This window comes from Emys orbicularis, chromosome 3 (assembly GCF_028017835.1).
Source record: "Emys orbicularis isolate rEmyOrb1 chromosome 3, rEmyOrb1.hap1, whole genome shotgun sequence".
In the NCBI taxonomy this organism is placed as follows: Eukaryota; Metazoa; Chordata; order Testudines; family Emydidae; genus Emys; species Emys orbicularis.
Genome location: NC_088685.1, coordinates 201,521,665 through 201,539,289, shown reverse-complemented (window position 1 = coordinate 201,539,289; position 17,625 = coordinate 201,521,665). Strand labels below are relative to the sequence as shown.

At 39.8% G+C, this 17,625-nt stretch overlaps 1 protein-coding gene across 1 annotated transcript in view; it reads right to left on the bottom strand.

Annotated features, from left to right (window-relative positions):
- Positions 1 to 2,977: 2,977 nt before the first annotated feature.
- WDPCP (WD repeat containing planar cell polarity effector) overlaps positions 2,978 to 17,625 on the bottom strand; it is a 166,845-nt gene continuing 152,197 nt past the window's right edge. The window contains exons 15-17 of the mRNA XM_065402010.1: positions 9,703 to 9,803; positions 8,231 to 8,268; positions 2,978 to 3,028 (exon numbers count right to left, since the gene is read on the bottom strand). Coding sequence (XP_065258082.1) covers positions 2,978 to 3,028; positions 8,231 to 8,268; positions 9,703 to 9,803 — 190 coding nt within the window. The remainder of the gene's footprint in view (positions 3,029 to 8,230; positions 8,269 to 9,702; positions 9,804 to 17,625) is intronic.

Genomic DNA, 17,625 nt, shown 5'->3' with positions numbered 1-17,625 from the left:
AGCTTAAGTGCTGGTGGCTGTGGTTGTGGGGTGCTGGTGAATGGTGCTGAGAGCTGGTCGGGCTGAGACACAGATAAATCCCTTTCCGGTCACTGGGCAAAGCCTAGTCCTTAAAAAAGTTGGCTGGTCTGGAAAATATTTGAGTTGAGCTGTCAGTGGTTTTTTTGTTTTTGTTTTGTTTGTTTTTGCCCCGGTACGTCTGAAAAATTGGGCCCCTCAAGGTGGGTGTGACCTAATTTATTACATTGCTACTTTCAATATATTTGCCATTCTTTAACGTTTAGTTACTCAGGTCTGAAACATCTGGCTTTAACCCCTCTCTGTCTCAGTTTTTCTATTTGTAATTACTGTACCGGGGTGTAACAAAGCGTAACTAAAACTACAGTACTAATGACAGGTTTCAGAGTAGCAGCCGTGTTAGTCTGTTAGTCTCTAAGGTGCCACAAGTACTCCGTTATTTTTACAGTACTAATGACACTTAGCACTTACATAGCCCTTTGCACCCCAGTATTTCAAAGCATCTTACAAAGATGGGGAGTATTATTAGCTCTATTTTGCAGCTAGGGAAATGGAGGCACACAGAGGTAAAGCAGGTTTTCCAGAGTCTCACACGGAATTAGGGTCAGAGCTAGGAACAGAACCCAGCGCTCCCGATTCCCAGTTCGGTGCTCTAATCATTAGATGACTATTGGCTTTGTAGATGTAAAACCCTATATAAATGCTAAGTATAATAATTGAGACGAGCATGTACAGAAAAGTAGAAGTGTAAATTATACGGTTATAAGTTTAAATTACAAGTATGTAATAATGTGAATTATAACAGTCATTTTGTAGACACTTCTCTGGGGTGGTGTAAAGAAAATAGGTGATTACAGATCATGCAATGTATTCCTCAATGTTATGAGTAAAGAACCACTGCACACAATCCATTGGTGGCTTTCTTTGCGCTGACCTCTGGATAATAGTCATTGCTAAATCATGAACGTAAATAGAAATGAATATATACAAAAATTCCACATTAGCTCAGAATCTGTTTTGATTTTGTCAATAAAATCTCCCAGCTTAACACCCCAAAAATGATCCTGCTACAGTGGAGATCTTTTCTTTCATGTTTTACATCCAGCACAAAAAACTGCAGGGAAGAAGGATGAATATGGTCACAAGGTTGAAGTATAAAGAAAAACATATGCCCATTTTCAGCTAAATCCCTATTCAACACTTTTCTAGGACAGAACTCCAAGAAAGCCATAAAGGGATTTTATTAAAAACTGAGATTTTAGGAAACCACATTCTTGATCTTATGTACATTTCTAGCATCACTTCCTGTATATTTTTAAACTGAAATCCTCTTAGCATGCAAAGTAAATAGATTATGATATACTGAAGGATTAAGGATCACTGTCTGGTGTCAGATTAATCCCACATATAGACCATCACTTGTACTGACAGAAATATGGCTTCAATTCAGCAAAATAGCTCTATGGCTAGGTAACACATTTCAGCATTTTATGTAGAGCAAGTGAGAGATTTCCTTGATCTGTTGTTGCACTGCATCTATCTCCGAAATTAAATAGAAATCTGTATCATATGCAACACATGCTTTCCTCAAATTACTGTACGGCTGCATAGCGTAACCATCCATTATATATACAGCTGTGTGTGGTGAAATGCTGTAGTAAACTGCTGTTTGTTTCACAGTTTTTACTTTATTAATATTTTCCCCATTGAATATGTAGAATTTTATGCACTTAACAGTTTTGTTCACTCAAGACGTAAGCTTTTCAGTATGTTTTAATAGACATATCTGAATATGCTGATACAAACAAACTGCTAAATTATGTTGGATTTTTTTATTACTACCAAACCCACCATCCACTTAGTATATGTTAGATTTTAGCAGCCTTTTGACTCTTCAGGGGGAAAAAAATGGCTGGACCAATGAACAATAAATCGATACATTATAAATAAACACAGATTTTCTCAACACAGTATTTCTAAACAGTTTGATTTAAAAAAAAAAAGTTTTTATTTTTAATCCATTTATTTAGTGACCGTACCATTTAAAGACAGTAACCAAAAAGCAAATTCAAGTAGATCGTTGACTTTCAGTTTTACATAACTGACTGGTCCAAAAGCTCAAGCTTAATCTATATGTGTGTATATACAGTAAAGTACAATACATGTGTACATACATGATATACTGGATCAAATGGTAGGAAGGAAGAAACATAAAGTTCCTTTTCTCTTTTAATAATTCCGGAACAAGTATAGTAATGAAACAGGTTAAGTTGTCTTCTCTGTAGCATTTTCTGTTAGTGGCTAAAGGAGCAAGATTAAAATCTGGACTCCAAAGGAATGATGTTTAAGAGACTCCATGTCTTTTTTTAAAGGCAAAATAATGGTTATTCAACTAAGATGATATATGTAGATACGAAAATTGAGAGCATTCTTAGAAAAACGCTGCTGACTGTGAAAGGCTGCTCTTTCACAGAGGTATCCTGAGTGAAGATTTTATCTGCTAGTATCTCGGTAGAATGGTTTTCAGAGCCTTAAGTGGAAATTCAAATCTGCATCCAAGTGAAGATTGTTAAAATATATAATGCATGGAGAATTACAGAGAATTTGCTCTGTGAGGTTTATGGATTTGTTTAATGAAAAACCAATCTTTCAGCATTACTATTTGTACAGTAATACTGGTATCCATGATTATTGGATTCTGTATGTCATCGGATGTCATGATGAAAATTTATTTGCTCTTCATAAATAAACGTGGGTCAGTTTTTGCAGAGACAGGTGCCTATAAATCAATAATTCAGTGTTTTAAGCAGACCATCACTGAAACTTTTAACTGAATTTTCTCTTGAAGGGCCTGATCCAAAGGCAACTGAAGCCAAATTAAAGACTGTGATGAATTTCAGTGGGAGTCTAATCAGGCTTTAAGTATTTTCTTTTAAAGTGAAAGTATTCATATTCTTGATTATACTAGACCAAAGTGAACCACTTTGAGAGATCCACTTCCTCCAGTCTCCTGGGGGAAAAACAACAACATACAATCACTCACTTTAGCATACAGAAATTAAATGCAATGATAGATTTAAAAATTTACCCTTTTTATATTTAAGAAACTCCAAAACAAATTCAAGGAAATGCAAACCTATCTAAATATTGACTCCAATTAACCTCTGCATGGAAGCTTATTTGAAAAAGCTAAACCTTATTTTGTTTGTTCTCTTTATTTAAAATGTATAACAAACATTCTAACATTGTATTAATGCCAGTATTACCGGAGCCAGATTTTTAAAGCTAGGGATGCAATTTTGTAATCTTAATGCAAACCTACAAATACTTGATTTAAGTGCACATAAATGGGGGGGCCCAATGTATGCACAACAAATGCATGTGCAGAACTGAAACTTAGCCCATTATTTTTGTAAGCAACATGACAATTAATGAAAACAGCATGTGCCTAGAATGCAAGGGTGTTTCATGCTACATGTCGTTGGCATGCCTACAAAAAGTGTGAAAACTTTGCTAAGGAAAGTGTTATGCTCTAGTGAATCACTGCTTCCCTTATGATTACATATGAGCAGAAACCTCTTCGTGATGGAAAGAAAACTAGGTGTGGAGCTGAATCAAAGGGAAGCGGGTGTATGTGCCCTACTGTAGTTTACAAAATACATTAATTTAAATTGGGGGGGGGGGGAAAGTGGAAAACTGGCAACAAGAAGGGTATGTAAGTTAAGGCTGCCGCAGGCTTATGTGTGTGCTGGCAAGTTCAGTGGGATTCATGTGGCTTTCACTGCAAGTGAAGGAAAAAGAAAACACCCTTGCAACCTAATAAGGAGCATTTACCAGAGCAGCAGCTCCATCTTATGGTATATATATTCTACCACAGAGATAACACATCATGTTCTTAAACAATGCTTCAGTGCACAATGCATATATTACTGCTGTGTGTTTAGGGTAAAAAGTATTTCAACAGCTAGAATTTTGTCTTGATGTAAATACTGCATTTTAGTTCCAGCCTCTTGTTTGGCATTTTCGCTGCTTGGTGGATGAGGAAAAAGTTGGAGAGCACGTTTGTTAGGAGGCACTTGGCCTTTACTGGATAAAGCTCCATGCACCATATAAATACCAACAGTTAGTTGTTTATAGGAAAACGAAAGTGTTTCCCCATTCCTCTATATATAACTAAACACTTCTCTACCACACCCCTAAGGTTATGTAATGCTGAAACAAGTCATCTTTCCTGGTGAATTTCATGCATAGCCTCTACCACAACTCTCCCAGGCAGATCATGCAGCAAAGTTCGTGAATGGTAAGATTCTCTGTCTTCTTAAGGGGTGTAAGACTCTTAGAACTTTCATTTGTTTCATTGATATTGGACATTTCAACTCTAGTTCCCATAAGACCATTTCAAACTACTGGATAATTATTGACATCACTCTGTTTCTAGGTGCAGGAATGTAGCACCTGCTCAAATCCTGGGGTTTCTGTCTAACGTTTCAACACTAGACATTGTCTACATCTTCATGGTAACCATGCTGCTTTGCTCCTTTTTCACTCCTAAATCCTCCTCCTATGAGATTGACAGCCGTCTTGTCTTCTGCTAGGAGGGTAGCACAGGAATTCTCTCCTGTAGGTGTGGTGCTCATTTTGTTAATTAATCTATAATAAAATAATTAATAACTTTGCACTTACATGGTGCCAGGCTCTCCGAGAACTGTACAAAAGCTCAGTAAGCATTATCATCCCAGTTTCAGATCAAGACACTGAGACACAAAGAGGTCAAGGACTGCAATTTGAGACATCTGGAGCCTGATTTTATAGATGGAGGTGATCAGCACCTCTGGAGACCTACTTGTATCAAGTTAGGCATCCAAAAATTAAGGCACCTTAAATGAGAAGAGACTTCTGAAAATATGGCGCTTTCTCAAGATCACCCAGGTAGAATAGAATTGGGAACAGAACTTGAGTCTCGTGACTTCCAGTCTCTGACTTAACTGAACCCGAATGCCAGATCTCTAACATCAGAGATGTTTGGATCTGACTTTCCACACTCAGCCCCATCTCTACCTCTAATCACTAGATCAGCTGGACGTACAGTGGCCAGTGATGAGAACACAGCTAACCATTTCTTCTAGAAAAGAACTAATTGTCTTCAAACAGCAAAGCCTTTCTTGGTCAAATATTTCGCTACGTGTCAGTGATTTTTCTGGACCTGGCAGGTGAATGGGAACAATTTCCTGCGGTTTCAGGGAGGATTCACAGTGAGCAAAGAATACACAGGTAGTGATATATGTGCAAGAGATTGTTTACATGATGCTGCGGATATAGTCTCAGCAAGGCCCCTTGTCTCCACTCACCCAGGGAATAGGCCACTTCTGACCCCCAGTTCTTTGGCACAGCTCTGCCTTATAGGGCAAATCAAATCCTCAATGTCATGGCCACATAAGTCTCCCTAGCAGCAGAACCAGCACAGTTCCACTGTGCAAGAAATGGCTGGGCTCTGGGTGTGCACCCCTTTTGTGGCACAGAGCCCAGCATTGAGAGGGGCCCTTCTGAAGCAATGGACAGGAAGCAAAGCCAGGCTGGAGGAGCAGTAGAGTGAAGGTGGGCATACACTGGTGCATTGGAGGGATAATTCAGCCATTGGGCTTCACAGCCACTCTGTGGCTGTAAGTGGGAGGGGTCCTCTGGCGCCTCACTGGAAATATCCAGATACAGCCCCAACTCGGGCTGGGTGACAAGTCCCAGGTTATGGCCCTCTGAGTGCATGCATTTTAAACATCTCCCTAAAGCATAAGCCTCGTTCCCTAGGGCTTTGGCAATATCGATACTGAATTCAACAAACTACTCTACCAGGCTCTTTCTGTGATTTTCAATAAAACAACGTTCAGTCCAATTAGCTGGACAAAAGGGAAAAGTTTTTCATTCTCCAAGATCTTATGAGAACGTCCAATATATCTGTACACAGAAAAAACATTTCAAAAACCCCAGAATGATGGAGAAGAACACTCTCTCGATTTTGAACTTGTACAGAACATTTAGCACGCAGTATATCATGCAAAGGACGAACATGCTTGTGATATGTTCTATAACAATATAGATAGTCAATAGTCTATAACAATACAGTAACAGGCTGTTCAAGTTACCTAGGTAAGCACTAAAAATTCAGGAAATGTCCAAGTTAACGTTGCTTGTATGGCTTTGAAGTGTGGTTCCACTCCGAAAAGTGACAACGTAAAAATGGCTCCATCTTGCTTCCTTGTGTAATTAGAGTCATTGTCATAATTGCTCACTTCAGCGACAAAGCTACATTGTTACTGCATTTTCCTCCTTGCAGGAGCCAACCCAGCTCTGGGAGATGAAGCAAGATTCTCTTTCCCCGTGTATCAAACAGAATTGTCTACCAAGTTTTATGATTTGAATGACTGTAGCAGCTAGGAGCCTTAGTCACGGACTAGGACCCCATTGTGTTAGGTGCTGTACAAACCCAGCTCGTAGCGGTCAGAGCAGTGCATACTCATTGAAATCAATGGAATTGCACAGATGTTGCTGAGGGCATCAGGTGAAGACATTATCATCAAAGGCAGCGTTTACCTTGCAAAATCTTTATTGAATGTGACTATACCCAAGAAGAACAGAACCCAGCCTGACTGTCAGATCCCAGCCTGAGTTTGCAAGGGTGGCAGTCAGGAAAAAACCTCATATTTTGCTTTGTAGACGGCGCACATTTGATCTGGAGTCATTGAGAGACAATGAACACAAAGTCCCACCATTTTAACAGTCACTTTTCAGAGCAGAACTACACTCTATCTGCTCCCAGGTCCCTGCACATTATGATAGTCTTTTCACAATCAAACGAGATCATGTAATTAAAGATCAGAAAACGTTTCTCCAACCTTAGAGACATATGTACATCTTGTTCTTTTTTTCAGGTATGGTAATTTGTCATTGGGGTCTTGCATATTGTTAATGACCCAGACTATTTAATACGGTAACTTGCCTTATCTCTAGGGAATTTGAGTAATTTTGAAAGCACCCTCGTATGATGCATGTTCTTTTCAGCACAACATTCCTTAGGTGTTCCGGAGAGAGGAAACTAGCTACAAAGCTAACATAGCTACACATGCAGAGAGGAGATTTTTTTAAGGTACGTTTCAGGAAAGGAGGCTGTTACCTACGTTTACTGCTAACTTCTTTTAATAGTTATCCTATGTACGTCAGCAAATGTTCACAATTCCCCTATACTGTACACTTATGGCCAGCACAGAGAGGGCAGGGTTGGCTTAACGAGGCAGCAGGAGGTTCCCTCTGAGCAGGGGAATGTCCTGGGGGTGCACAGCTACCACAGTCCATTCTGTGCCACCTGCTCTGGGACCGCCCCTCCCCCCCATCACGAGAGGGTGCACTGGAGCATGATGGGGGCTGGAGAGGGTGTGGCTGGAGCATGTTGCTCTGTGTGGATCCTGGGCTGACAGAGAGTTGTTCCTGGAGAGTTGTTCTATTTGGCACAGGTTGTTTTTATGATGGGACAAAAGTGTATTTTCACACTGTCCTTGGGGGGTGGAGGCTGGACAGGTTTTGCTCAGTTTTTTTTAAAAAATCACCTTTTTGTACACAGGACGTACATTGAAAATCCCCCCCCCCCCCCAAGGTGCGTTTCAGCCCGTTACAAGCAACTGCAAACAGGGGCTAGAATGGAAACTAATTTGTAACCTTAACGACAGTGGTTACTGCCATGCTGCTAAACAAAACTGAGGTGAATGTATTTCTCCTCAAAGATCCTGGACTGACAGCTCCGGAGACTGACGAGTTCCACATATCCAGAGATCTAGCACAGTGCAGGCCACCCCACCCACACTGCACCCCCCCAGGACAGCAAATACATTCTAGCGGGTGAAGGGCAATTTAAGTCTTTATGCCTCTTTAACTCTTGGTCTCGCTGCTAAAACTGCCAGCAAAGGAGGCAATTAGTTGGGCATGTGGTGGCTGTTTCTGTGAGATGGATGTGGACTGAGACTAATTACTCATTTCTCCTCCAAATCAAGATCCGACATTAACAAATTTTGATCGCTGGTGATCTGGGCTGGATTCAAACCATGAAGATCTGGCTCTATTTTACAAGCCCTATGGATGTGGAACTTCCACTGGAGTCCTGCATTTGGATGAAAGATGTAGTTTGTACCAAGGGGTGAAATAGAGTAGAATGGGGAAAAAATGTTACCTGTTCTGTGTGAACGTCCCCAAAATTCCCTGAACTTGCTGGAAAACAAACAAACAAGGTTAATATGCGGCAGTTAACTTTTCAGCCTCTTGATAGGATATAAAATAGCTGTATCCTATCACACGATGGATGAATTAAAGCATTTAACATATTACATAGATATGTATGTGCATGTGTGATCCTCCCTCCCTTGCTCCCCAAGCCCTGCCAAACCATAGCAAAATGCATTTTGACGAAGACAGCGTGGCAGATCTGAGGTCAGGGACCACCCGTGTCCAGGTATAATACATGCGTGACCATCTGTAACCGAGCGGGTGTAGGATATGCTAATGGCAGCTCTGGTAGCACAACCCTTTCATGTCGACCTCTTTGAAAATGTGATGTGATACTTGAACATGGCAAAGGGTGACTATCCTTACCTCACCTGTTTTACAAATATCCTTAAGTATATCCGTGCACCTGGCTTGGTGACTAGGGCCAGGGCTACACTATAAACCTACGTCGGTATAACTACATTGCTCAGGGGTGTGAAAACCCCACACCCCTGAGCGACGCAGTTATACCAACCTAACCCCCGGGACAGACAGCTCTATCTCAACAGGAGGGCTTCTTCCATCGACATAGGTACGGCCACTTGGGGATGTGGATGAACTCTCCTGTCGGAATAGTAGCATCTTCGCTGAAGCGCTACAGTGATGCTGCTGCAGCATTTTAAGTGCAAACCTGCCCTAGGTAATACAGGCCCTCCTGCCATGGCTTCCCCCCATTGAAATATTCTGCCATTGTTCTTTTTTATGTGTGTGTGTGTGTGTGTGTGTGTACACATATATATATATATATATATATATATATATATATATATATATATATATATATATATAAATAATTTATTTTATATATTAATACACACACATATATATGTGTGTATATTTTATATATTATTTATATGTATTTGACAAATGTTTAAAATACTTGACAAACCAAATGACCTCATCTGTTCACTCTAGAAACATCCTTGCCGAAATTGTGTTGCTTGTTATTTTACAAACTATTGACTTCAATGGAGCTACACTGGTTTACACCTGTTGAGGATCTGGCTCTTATATACTAAAACATAAAACAATGCTGCTAATAACAGTAATCCTTTGCACATATATAGCACCTTTCATCTATGAGCAATAAATAGTTTTACAATGATGGGGAAACTGAATCACAGAGGTTAAGTGTTTTGCCAAGATCACAAGTCTGTGGTAGCCTCAGGAATAGAGCCCAAGTTCCCAGCTTCGTAGTCTGTACTTTCACGGCTAGATCCTGCTTCCTCCTTGTTCTGCTGTCACACAGTTAAGCAGCGATGAATTTTCAGCACTAGCTCACTTTTTCTTTCTGAACCCAAATTTTTCCAGGATATCAATTTACACTATGTACAACTTCTTTCCATTGTGCTTATTTGAAAGTAACTTGTTAATTCTTACCTGCTGGATTCCAGGACAAGGGTTTATCCATTACAGAAGCAGCATTGCTCTCCATTCCAAGCGCACTCTCCCTGTTGTCTCTTTGTCTACGGGTAGCAGAACTTTAAAAAAAAAAAAAAAAAGTGGTTGTGGGGCAGAGGGTCATATAATAGACAGTAAAGCCATTTTGTTTGTTTACCTCTTTAAAAGCGCATGGCAGTCTGTAATTCACTGTTTTCAAACTCTAGCTCTTTTTTTTTTTTATCAGATGCTACTGTTTGTTGACTGACTTTTACTATGAAAACTCTCTTGCCTGTGCAATCCTTCTATAGCTGTGCTGTCAGTCAAAGATGTGGTGTAAGGTTCTTGTCTTTCAAGCGATTAAGGGTTTTGTTAAATAGGTTGCCCCCAACAGATCTTCAGATTGTTCTAACAGACAAGAGGAATGTTTCACATTGAAATACTTCTAAGGAACAGCAGTCAGTCAGATACCAGGATGCCAAGAAAGCAGGATGTGATGTCCAGAACTCCATCATCTAATTATTCTCACACTTAAAAAAGCCCCCAAACCAAAAATCCCTACACCACTAAGATAGAAGTTGTGAGCTTTTACGCTGTGCTGTTCCTTCTCCTCAAACAAAAAACTACCACATGACGTTGCGGAATGTATGTATAAGATATTTGTTTTATTTTGGTAGTCTTGATTTCTTCATACACCCTCCTGTTGTTCATTCATCCTCAATCTTCTGTTATTCCACAGCATACGTAGGCAATCTGCTTCCCCAGGCAGTGGAATCAGACTGTTAGATTTTAGTAGATACATTAACTTGTTTGGGATCAGCATGCCTAGCGGGATCTGATCCTGCAGTCCTCACACTGGCAAAACACCCAGTGAAGTCAATAGGAGTTTTGCCTGCAGGAAGAGAGGAGCAGAATATAAAAATTGGAAAAATTCTTAAGCAGGACTAGTGGGTTTTTGTTGCTTCTTCATTCTGGTGGATTTCCCACCTACCAGTTTCTCTTTGGATATGGTAACATCTACTCTATTGCACTACCATTTGCAAAGATACAATGACACCGCATGCCTTTTTTTTTTTTTTTAAGTCTATGAGTAGATTAGCAAGTGCTTCTTTTAATTTTGGACAGAAGTAAGTTGTGAGAATGAAAATGTGACTGCTTTCATGTTGCACACTAATTTATTAACAGCTACAGCGCACAATCTCATTTGGCTTTGATAATACAAATAATAGATTCCAGCCCTTTATTACTGACAACAATGTAAATAATTAAAGAAAGAGCTCAGACTTTCCCTGTGTCTTTGTCTTTCTACTCTCAGTACAGTGAAGGTTATGCAAGCAGCTGTGAATCCATAAAGCAACTTAAAGCAACCCTGCTCATCAGCTTTCCCCAAGCCATATTAAAGCCACAATAATGCAACTGCTACATCACACTAAGCTTTATTGGCTCAGCAAAAGAAACTAAGAAACTTCATTGGAGACCAGATTAGGCTGGTTACAAAATGGAGAGATTCTTTTGCTCTCTGACCCCATTATCTTTTCCATAGTATCTTGGTCAGCTTTCTTACACATAGCCATGGATTCTGTGGAGACCTGTAAATTGCTTTTTTGGCTGCCAAATTGCAGTAAACCTTCTATTTTTATGTTTTAAAAGAGCTTAAAACTGTCCATCCTCTTTGGATGTGTCTTTAAAATTGGCCGGTGCTGGGAGGATTTTATATATATCTCCAAAGGCTTAGAAGAAGATGTTGCTTCTACTGAGCTGGTAGTTTTATGGTCAACAAATATGAAAAGCCCAGTGGGGATAAAAGGAACTTAACCAGTTCTATCTAATACCTATAAATCTACCTAAGAGCTCAGTGCACTAGCAGTACTCAATGTACTACATTTATCTCTGTCTAAAGATGCAGAAAATGGGTCTTTTGCACATATGCCACATGTTCCCTTTCAATGCCAAGTTAATATGAATTAGAAGACTCTGAGATGAGTAAACCAGGTCAGTCTGGGCTCGGCCAAGTTGGATCAATGTAAAGTAATTGTCAGGTTTTTCTGTCGGCAATGACAGTGTGTTTTGGCTCAGCGTTCCCCAAACTATACATTATAAAATGTTTTGTAGGGCAGGGCTGCCCAGAGGATTCAGGGGGCCTGGGGCAAAGCAATTTTGGGGGCCCCTTCCATAAAAAAAAGTTGCAATACTATAGACTACTATATTCTCGTGGGGGCCCCTGCGGGGCCCGGGGCAAATTGCCCCACTTGCCCCTCCCTCTGGGCGGCCCTGTTGTAGGGAAGCTATTGCCAGACACTTTGCTTATTCTCCTTGTTTTGCAAACCCAGACACTTTCCATTAATTACATGTATAACTTTTGTGACAAAGCCAAGTTATTTTTTCAAAAAAAAATTATTGAACAATCAAGCTAATTTAATATGTTTAATAATTTCATTTAATCTAGAGGCACTTTGATTAGAATAAAAAGAACATAACAGCATAATAACAAAGAGTGCATTTGCTATGCAACAAATAAATCACTAGTACTAATAGTTGATTGTATATCTTCAAAGAGCTTTGCACACTTCAAGAAATGTTGGTGGATTAATTAAAGTCAATGACTATTATTACCTCAATTTGACAGACACAAAAACTGATTTGCCCAAGGTCACATATATTTAACCTATCCAGCATTTTTGGTGGATCAGAAACTCACACTGACTTCAGTGGAGTTTTTGAATATTCAGAGAATGAGACCTATAGTGACAGAAGCAGGATTAGAACTCAGGAGTTCCTGGTTTCTAGTCTCATGATCAGTCTAGTACACCATGCTGCATCTTCTCAGTAGTCTTCAAAAAAGCTTGGTTTATAACAACAAACTTCAAGTATACAAATACTATATAGGTAAAGCACTATGTCTGATTATTTATGAAGTTACAGTATGTTGTGTATAATGTTGTTTGGACATATATATTTATAGTATTCTTCTCACCTCTGTGACGTTATCTGGTTAAAATATGACCATATAAATCATTGTTGCAGCCACTGTTAGATATTTGTAACAAATCTTGTACAAAATGTGGCATGTAAGATGTCTATGAAAAGGTTATGATTTGCTGGTTAGGATTATGCTATTTGTATGCATGTATAATTTTTGTATTTGAAGTTATGAATATTGGCTCTATTCCTGGATTTCAAATGTTTGCTCCTGGGGTAACGCACACGAGGTAGTTAGCCAGCATATCTTGGAGGGACTATTCTAATTGAGTGGCCCATCAAAAGGGCTCTTAACTCACAATTGATCATGGGAGATGCCCATCTACACTGCGTGGACTGTCCTTTAAACATGCTGTCTGGAATATAGGTAATGGCTTCCTGCAATGACTGAGCAAAATAGGGCATGAACATGTGACTTGCCCGTGTGACTCCAAACACTATCTGGTCACCTGTGATTCTCCACTACCTCTGCTGAGGGCTTTGTTTTAAAACAGTGGGTGTCCTTCCACATGGCAGAAGAGATAAAAGGCCCTGGAAACTCCTCCATTTTGCCTCTATCCTGCTCCAGCATTCTAACCAAGGGATACTGAGGTCCTTCCAATGATTTGGAAGCAACCAGAGACTTATCAAGCCAGCGGTTTATTCCATCACTGCTACAAGCCTGAACCAAGAACTTTGCAATTATTGTAAGTATCTGATTCCTTTAACCAATTTTAACTCTTACCTTTCTTTCTTTTTATGATTAAACCTTTAGATTTTAGATACTGAAGGATTGGCATCAGCGTGATTTTTGGGTAAAATCTAAGTTATATATTGACCTGGGTGTATGGCTGGTCCTTTGGGATCAGAAGAACCTTTTAGTTAAGGAGACTGGTTGTAAAGAACCATTCACCTTTAAATCCAGTGTTTTCGGTGGTAATACAAGGACTGGAATGCCCAAGGAAACTGCTTTTATGACTTCTTGTTAGCCAGTGTGGTGAAACAGAAATTTACTTTTGTTGCTGGTTTGGTATATCCTATGAAAGATTAGCCACCAGTCTTGGGGTGTATCTGCCCTACTTCTCAGCAGTTAGTCTTGAGTTTAGCATTCTCAGTTGTGACCCACAGAGGCACAGTTACAACCTCCTCTTAATATTATTTGCAAACCGGCTGCTTCATTGTTAAACAGGCCTTTCGAAAAAGGCTATTAGCAGTGTAAGGAGAAAAAGCAGAAATGCTGCAAAAGTGATGCATTTTCATTTTGTTTCTTTAACTACAAAAGACAATATTCTATTCAAGGAGTGAGGCTGTGGGGAATCATGTTTAAATAATATTGTTCCTTTGAACGTCACACTAACAACAGCCAGGTATTTCAAAGGAATCAATGAAGCTCTGACCTTCACTCACCTTACTTTGCTTTAACCCCCCACCCCAAAACAAACAAACAAACCAAGAATCAACTCCCTCCTTTCTAAACACCGCCTAATATTAAAGAGAACGTGGTGCAGCCATATCTTAACATTTCCTGGATTTTGATTGGGTGTTACAAACTCAAATTAGTTAAACACTTGTTTTCTGTACTTAATATAAAATCTGACGGAATAGTAGAAATATGTACATTTTAAAGCACATAAGTAACATTTAGAAAACCTTTGATAAAGTAACATATAGAGTACACACTTTTTGCATTATGCCTTAAATCCACTGGTATTAAAACAATATGCAGCTTATTAGAAAACAGGAACAGTTTGAACAATTTTTTTGTAACCAAATATACTCAGGGGAAAAAAACAAAACACAGTCCACAATAATGGAGGAGGATGCAGACTTTACCCTGTGTGCAAGAACATGGAAATTGTCTCTACAGCTCACCAGCTGATTCAGCCAGAAATACGCTGGCCTGCAGAAGTCAATATTTTTCTTTTACATAGTGTTAACTTATTTGATCCTCTCCATGACTTATCCTGCTCCTCTGGACAACAAGGTTAGTGCCTTTCAGAAATGTTTTAATTATTTATATGCATCTGCAGAGTAATTCTGATGAAAAAAAAAACATTTCACATGTGTACACACACACACACGCCAAAAGAGAGAGAATAGTTTGGCTGCAAAATATGTGACATCTAGGAAAGAATGGGTGATTGTGAAATGGTCAAGCAAACAAACAACCCCCCCCCCCCCAACAGCAACAACAACAAACAAAATACCAACAACCCTAATTAGAACTAGTACAATCCCCCTTCTAGCATTCACAAAATAAACTCCGCATTGGCCAATGGCCTGAGTTGTCCAGTTTCCCTTAGGATAGGGTGAGTAGGCCTGAACACAAATGCAAAAAGTGTTTGGAGCATCATCCTGGAACCTTCATTCAGATGAGTAGCGGGAGCCACTTGGCGATCCGGAGTTACTTGTGTGAATAAGGACTCCAGGATCAGCCTGGGTATTATTAGGACAATACCATCAATTTCAGTCCACTATACTGCTCTTTCTCTAACTTAGCTTTGAGTTACTAACTGGACTAATTTTTCTGGCTGGGAAATTATTCTAGCCCATGGTGGGCTCTTTGCTTTGACTCTAAATCCAAGGAGAGAGTTCACCTTGGGTCTACAGTCAGGTCCCCGCTAGAAAAAGAGTGAACTTAGCAGCCTGCCCTACAGATGCTCACTGTTTTCCTGATCCTTTTCTTGATCCTCTATTGTCATTCAATGGGGTTTTTTGTCCTATCAGTCGAAGGGCCTAGTTTCTTGTTTAAAAACAACAACCCCCCAACTAATTATTTAAGGGCTAATGTTCCATTTACATTCCCCTCCCCCCCCCCCGGTTTACTGATATGAACTTGCTGTGCTTTTAGGGCCTGACTGAAATCCCATTAAAGTAGATGCAAGTCTTTTTACTGCCTTCAGTGGGATATGGACCAGGCCCTTGGAGTACTCAGAGGTGGGAGAGAGCTCAAGCATATACTTGCTCAGAAAGAGATCTATTCATCAGACAGCACAGTGTCCACGCTCATGTTAGAAAACCAGGGGGATTCCACTGAGCTTGTGATATCGATTTTATGAAATCCAAACCAGTCACACAGTCAAATGCTTCTACACTTTTGTCTATATTTTTTACAGCGATGAAACTGGGTCAACAAAGGCAAATGTAAAGCACAAAGAAAACTTTTAGAGACACAATGCAGTAGTGAGAGATGCTAACAGTGTGATCTGACTCGGGAATTCCTGACTGGGGAAAAGGCCTTCGGGAGGATCTTGATACTGAGAAGATTAAATAAAAGTGAATTGTTAAGCATAAAGCTGAAAGAAAAAAAAAAAACTGGACTCCATTTAAACATATGCATAATCTGTTATGCGTCCTGAAGAATGCCAGTACTACTGCTATATTAAGGAGTTAAATAGTTCTTTTCTGGGCAAAGACTAATGGGACTTTAAAACATTTGGTCATTCTTGAGATTCAGCTAAATGGCCCTATAAAGCAAAGGAGCTATCATCAAATTAAATCCAAGAACTAAGGCAATGCACTTAGTCTTGGAACTGTGCAGGGATTTAAATGATAACTTTCTAGAAATTCAAGTGAGATACACAGCTTGGTAGAGTGTCTAGTAGATACTACTGTGATGGGTTCTTTAGCAATGCAGATACACAGGAAACTGTTCAATGTTTTAGGATGTGAGTAGCTTTAATAGTAAACTGGTGTCAAATGTAAACCCAAGTTAAATGACTCAAAAACATCAGGAATGGAGAAATGGAGCAGTCGCCATTAATTGTTGTTAAACATCTCTTTAGCATCATTACGTTGCATGGTGTCTTGCAGAGACTAAAGAAGACACAGTCCCTGCCCCAAAGATCTTGTAATCGAAGGGCCCAATCATGCACAAGCCTTATTCGTGTGAGTAAAATGTACCCCATATGAGTAGTGCCGTTGATTGTGTGTGATTAGACTTTGTCTAAGTAAGGCTTGCAGGATCTAGTCCATAATTATAAGATTGATACCGAACACAATGTTGGCGTGTCTATGCACATGTGGACAGATTGTGTCTTGTGATCCAGTGAAGACTTCTACAGGACTGCTGTAGAGATGAATCATCCATAGGGGAGAATATTAGGAATTTTAAATTATAGGAAGCAACAATCCTCTCCACTGCGGTACTGAGCAACACCAACATATGAATGATCTTGAGAAGGTAAGAAATGAACTAGCTACTTACAGTAATGTGCATGGCATCGTTTGAGAGACCTCGCAAAGATGGCAAAGCCCACTTTGCACCAGGTTTGGAGTCAGGGAAAGGCAGTAAAACTGTGATAAGGTTGATTTTTTTTTTCTTTTTTCTTGTGGGAAAGAATTTAGAAGTAAATAGGCAATGAAATAGCAAAGTCTAACTTTACCTCATTGGTGAGTGGAATACATAAGCACAGAAAGACAAGCTTTAAACAGCAGGAGAAGTAGAGACAGTCAATAGCTAAACAAAAGTGATCAAGCTTATAACAGCTTTGGGCCAGTGGAAGAGGGAGAACGTTTCATGCCTATTCCTTTGAAACTGTGGCTGGAGGCTGAGCTGAAGTGGACAGCAGAAATGTCAGATATGGGAAATCGGTTAGAATGATAACAACACTTTGCAGTCAAATAGTGCCTCCCATCTGAGGAGCTCAATGTATTTTACAAACACAACTTCATTAAACTTAACTTCCTAGCGAGGAAGGCAAGCATAATCCTCTTCTAGAGATGAGGAAACTGAGGTACAAAAGGTGAGTTTTTAAAGTGACTACTGATTTTTGGAGGACCAACTGGAGAAGACGTACAGGGTGTTCAGGAAGTGCTGAGCATGTAGCCACCTTCTGAAAATCAGGCCCTTTAAAGTTGTTTCAAGTTAGGCTCACAAAAATCACTAGTGACTCTTGAAAACCTTGGCCAGAGAGACTAAGTGTCACAGAGACTGTGGCAGCGTGGGAACAGAACTTAAAACAT